Source organism: Centroberyx gerrardi, chromosome 23 (genome assembly GCF_048128805.1).
Source record: "Centroberyx gerrardi isolate f3 chromosome 23, fCenGer3.hap1.cur.20231027, whole genome shotgun sequence".
NCBI classification, from domain to species: domain Eukaryota; kingdom Metazoa; phylum Chordata; class Actinopteri; order Beryciformes; family Berycidae; genus Centroberyx; species Centroberyx gerrardi.
In genome coordinates, this window is record NC_136019.1 from 14123560 (window position 1) to 14128735 (window position 5176).

The following is a 5176-nucleotide window of genomic DNA, read 5'->3' on the forward strand; positions in this document are numbered from 1 at the left end:
AGGTCAAACAAGGTCCTCACAAGTACAGTTCAACTACAAAAACACATTAGAAAGGAGAACAGGAAATGTCCATGTTAGCATGAGGGATTTATTGTTAGGTTTAAATTAGGTATGTGGAAATTAATGTAGGCCTTTATCAAGGTAATATCTTTACAAGTACAGGACCCATATGTATGTACAATATATATGGATGTGTATGTGCGCGTGTGTGTGTTGTAATGTCATTTGATACTTGATGGATCCCTGTAGATAAATCTTCTACCCCGCTCCACAGGGAGGTCAGAGGTCACGGACAGCTTGCACCCAGGTCCTCTGGTTGAAGGATGATCTCCCTAGTCCCTCTGCCAACCTGCTGCCCTTCAAATATATAAATCATAACCCTGCTGCCTTTTATGTAACTTATAACCCGCTTCATTGCAACCAAACAGTGTATGAGAATGAGATGGTTTCCCCAAATCAGTGAGCTGAACAAGAGAGACTGGAGAATGTGGTTGGAAGGTTTCAATGCGTTAGAACTGCAGAAAATTATATTTTACTGCCATCTAATGGCCAATCTATCTAGCTGCATTTCTTTACAATTAGATTAAATGTCCTGCTTTTGGATGGGAAGGCTTCAGTCTTCTGCTATTCCAAACATGACATCTTTATGGAAGAATGATGGAGCTGCCTGCAGTTTTTTTTTTTTGCCACATACTTATGACTTTAAATGCCAAACAACTGCTATTACAATGAAATATGATGGGGTTGGGGGAAGGGTGATATTTGTTTCTAATTTAGATTAAATTAGATAATTTCAGAAGATAATTCAAGGAACTACAACAAATGAAGATGATGAGAATAATAACACAGATAGCCTAGAAACAAGGAAAATGTGTCTTCATATATTTGTAGGCTATATTCCCTTTGACAGCAGCTACTGCATGCAGGAACACTGCAGCACCAGCAGGGGGCAGAGTGTTAAAACAGCGGCATTGAGGAACTTTAACTTTGACACCCGCCTTGCTCCTTCCTCTTCCGGTTACGGTGATAGCAGGTATGGCGGCTCCTGTTTTACTCTCAAAAAATATGTTTAACAAATCCGTTGTAATCCTTCATTCTACAGTCAAATGCGGTTAATTTATAGAGATGATACGACTAAGAATAACTGTCGATTCTCTTGATGTGAATATCGGATGCGTTAGTGAATTCCCGGTGATATGATTTCGTTGCTGTTTCTCGGTCCCCAAAAATATGCTGTTCGCCGTGTATGAACTGAACGTGATAGACTTAGACCTACGATACCGGCGAATATTTGTTTTTTATAAAGACTGTAGTTGTAACGTCTCCCCTAAATAAACAATCCCGCCATCTATTCTGGCTAATGTTTTGCTTGCTAGTTGTGTCTCCACTTGGGAAGAAGGCTAACGTCTTGGGCCGTAATAGCGGTAGCTTAGCTAGCATGTTGGCAGGAGTTTCTTCATGTTAATTAACTGTCTGACTAATGTTTGTGCACTGTAACTATTACAGGTTCAAGATGGTGCAGCGCCTGACTTACCGTCGTAGGTTGTCCTACAATACAGCCTCCAACAAAACTAGACTGTAAGTAATCTGTTTCCAGCTTCATGGCAATGTTGCCTGCTAGTCAGGCTGGCTTTAGCGGCAGCACAGTCAAGTGCAGTTTGTGTCCGGAGCCGAAACGAAATACATTTGTGTGATGTTATCCTTGCTGGTCCGCAGGTCCCGGACACCCGGTAACCGCATTGTGTACCTGTACACCAAGAAGGTTGGCAAAGCCCCCAAGTCAGCATGCGGCATCTGCCCCGGGAGGCTGCGTGGAGTAAGTGAACATTGTCTTGTGTTTTGGTCGAGGCTCTTTTCTTCCCCTCAGCACACTAGTCTAACTCGTCTTCCTTGGTGCATGCATAGCTGTCTCCTCTCTTCACTGCATTGAGGCCTGAAAGACTGTCCTGTTATCAGCAGGGTTAGAGAGATGTTGAGCCGATATTGGCGCTTTCTTAAAATGTCAGACATCGTCCACTCATGTCATCCACTTCAAATATGATGGAGGGTCCTCCCTGACTACAGCCACATAGTCTGAAATGTATTTAATCCTTTCATTTTTCAGTGTTATCTGTAAGTGATTCTTCGCTAAAGGTAGTAAATCTACTCCATAGTTTCACTGCCTTGGAATAGGTGGGGTGTGTCACCTTGCCTCAAAGATTCACCTGTAAAGTTTTCAGTAGAGTTTTAGTGTCCCACAGTTTAAGTCAGAGATCCTCAAATACAGTACTCGGATGCAGAGTACTGACTGTTTTCTACCCTACCAGGTAGTTAATTGCATTCACCTGTCTAAGGTCTAAATCAGTCCCTGGTTAGATGGCTAGGATTTAAACTACCTGTCAGAATAGAAAACAATCAGTTCTCTGGACCCAAAGGGACAGATTAGAGGGCCACTAGTCTAAATGCTGTTTCAGAGGTGTTTCAACCTGTCAAGAATAAAGTTCTGAGTGAATTTAAAATGTGGAAATGTTCACACGCTCATACTGGTTTAAAGCTGTCAAGATGCCAGGATTGAAGCTTTCTGTAGACTTTGGCTACTCTATGACAATTCTCAGCCTTTTCATAATAACACACATGCACTTAGGGAGTGAGGAGTTGGAGCTTATGTTGAACAGTAAACCATCAAACACTGCAACATCAACCACAAACAACAAAAGCAAGTAGTTGTGTCCTGCCGTGGCATTTTAAAAGATCTGATCAGAAAATTACTTATGGAATTCTAGATAAATTGTTGGGTATTTTGGTATCCAGGTATTTTGTTGTTTAAGTCAGAATTCAGGAAGCTGAAGAAATGTTCCCAAGTTGTATTTACCACCTGAAAGCTAAGATGAATGGTAGTGTAGTTGAAAGCCTGCAGCTGCTGTATTGTTTATTTATTTATTTTTTTTAGCTTTTGTGCTCTCAAAGGAGATGCACGCTCAGAGACTATAGTAAGTAATCCAGTTTCAGTTTAATTTAAACTTATTCCACAAGTGCCCAGTGAAGTAAAAACCTTTTCTTGGGGTCAAAGAGCATCCCTACTAACTTAAATGTATAAAGCAATGCAACAAGTATTGTAAAATAGTAGGTCAAGTATTTTTGAGTATGTAGGCATGAGTGTTTGTTCATTTTCACCTTGGTATTAGAAGCAAGACACTGAACCCTGTCTGGCTGCCGCAGTCCTGACCAGTCTGAAATATATATGCATGTGAAGGTTACATACATATGTGTGAGGTGCATATGCACAGAAATAAATTAAGTCCTTTATCCTTCTTTCTGAACTATCGGTCCTATACTTGATGGGCTGAATTTCAGCATGCACAGACTGCCACATTGGTCCAATGTATTTGAATGTGGGAAAATATTTACAGAGAGGTGTATGAATGAAGGTGCATACTAAGAAATGGAGCGGGTGAGGGTGTTGTGTGCTGAATTGCAGGGTTACACTGCTTTATTTTTTTACACAAAAGAACTACATCCAACTTCACTTCCACACTTGTCAGTTGCAGGGAAAGAGGGAACTACTCCTTACTTGTACTTGATGGAAAGCTGTTGTCTGACGATGATTGTTACACATTAAATTAATTTACTTTTTGTCTCCCATACTAACCCCCCTCTGTCCTTGTGCTTTTTGCCCTTGCTGCCCTCTGAAAAGTCATGGGATGACACCCGCTCTGTTCTCATCATGGTTCTGCCTCTGTCTTGTAGATCCGGGCTGTTAGACCTCAGGTTCTGATGAGGCTCTCCAAGACCAAGAAGCACGTCAGCAGGGCCTACGGTGGCTCCATGTGCGCCAAGTGTGTGCGCGACAGGTAAGAGAAGCATCTACTGAAACAAAATCTTTTACTGACAAAGAAGCTGTTTTGCCTCCTAATGGCAGATTTTGGCTTGCAGGCAACAATTAGGTCTTGAGGATAATGACTGAAACCCTTGACCCATGTTATTTATTTTACCTTTTACTTTGGCAAACACAATAGTCTAAACTTCTAATTGAAAATGATATTTTGCTGTCACAATTGAAATGGTGGCAAAGATCAAGTGTCATGCCAGTTTCTTCCAGGTGAGTTTTGATGGCTAATTGCAATGCAATTTAGTCTAAATTGTTTTTTTATTTTCTGTTTTAGGATCAAGCGTGCTTTCCTGATTGAGGAGCAGAAGATCGTCGTCAAGGTGCTCAAGGCGCAGGCACAGAGCCAGAAATCTAAGTAAATGTATTTGTACTGCTACAATAAAAGAAATGGAAAAAAAATCCCTTGTCTGTCCTGATTTGAAATGACTTTGATTTTGTGTATTGTTTTACTTCACTGTGATGTCAACTGCAGAGACAGTTGCCATTTTTGAATTTCTGTTACTCCTGATCTATGTGGATGCATGACTGGGTTGTGGGCTTTGGGTACATGCTGCCAGACTCATGAATTTAGATTTAGACATGTTGAACAAATGCCAAGCTTACCATTCGAAAATGGCAAACTAAGCTGAAACAGTACAAACAAACAAGGTTTACATGAAGCCAATTACAGTATGGTCTACAATTAAACCGTATGAATCGCATCACAAATCACATTTCATACTGGGTGGTTTTAAGAGCAATAATGGCTCATACTTGGAGCAAATACACTATGGGATTACCTGAAAGATGTAGGCTACTAATAAGAATTTAGTATGATAAATTTTCAGAGGTTCTGTTCCTATTTCAAGAGAAAGCATGACTGACCTCAAAGGGATAATGCAGACATTTGAATGAATGAATTTGACAATTTTATAGAATTACAGCTCTGTATTTAAAAAGCCTGACTGATGTGTCATGATGTGCTTGTCCTTTCAGTCCATTCAAAACTCAAGAGTAGTGAAGAGTAGTGCTGTGTGTATCAGCTGGTGTTTGGTTGGAATAAAAACTCACAACCATGTCCTGTACATCTTCGGAGGAGGACATGGCCGGGCCGCTGCTGGTGGAGGAGGCTGGGGTTTGAGTTGGAGGGGGCAGCAGGGGGTGGAAGGGACCCACCAGCCAGTTGAGCGGTGTGTTATTGACCAGATAATCCATGACGTTGTCCAGGTAATTCTTCATTTTGCCCAGCTGGATTTTGCTGCTGGCCAGCACGCCTTCCGGCAGGTCTCCGAGGACGGCGGCCTTATTGAAGCCGGTGTAGAGCTGGGT

The 5176-nt window shown here is 41.5% G+C and overlaps 1 protein-coding gene across 1 annotated transcript; it reads left to right on the plus strand.

Moving 5' to 3' along the window:
• The first annotated feature begins 1008 nt into the window (after positions 1-1008).
• Positions 1009-4267, plus strand: rpl34 (ribosomal protein L34). The gene is made up of 5 exons (XM_071926578.2): positions 1009-1033; positions 1507-1578; positions 1717-1816; positions 3727-3830; positions 4143-4267. Exons 2-5 carry the CDS (start codon positions 1514-1516, stop codon positions 4225-4227), a joined length of 354 nt encoding a protein of 117 aa, XP_071782679.1. The 5' UTR covers positions 1009-1033; positions 1507-1513; the 3' UTR covers positions 4228-4267.
• The last annotated feature ends 909 nt before the right edge of the window (positions 4268-5176 follow it).

What these genes read in the sequence shown, in the direction of transcription:
- rpl34 (XM_071926578.2), top strand. Translation starts at nt 1,514, where the DNA reads ATGGTGCAGCGCCTGACTTACCGTCGTAGGTTGTCCTACAATACAGCC. An exon ending in GCCTCCAACAAAACTAGACT is followed by an intron (nt 1,579 to 1,716) that starts GTAAGTAATCTG and finishes GCTGGTCCGCAG; the next exon opens with GTCCCGGACACCCGGTAACC. An exon ending in GCCAAGTGTGTGCGCGACAG is followed by an intron (nt 3,831 to 4,142) that starts GTAAGAGAAGCA and finishes TTTCTGTTTTAG; the next exon opens with GATCAAGCGTGCTTTCCTGA.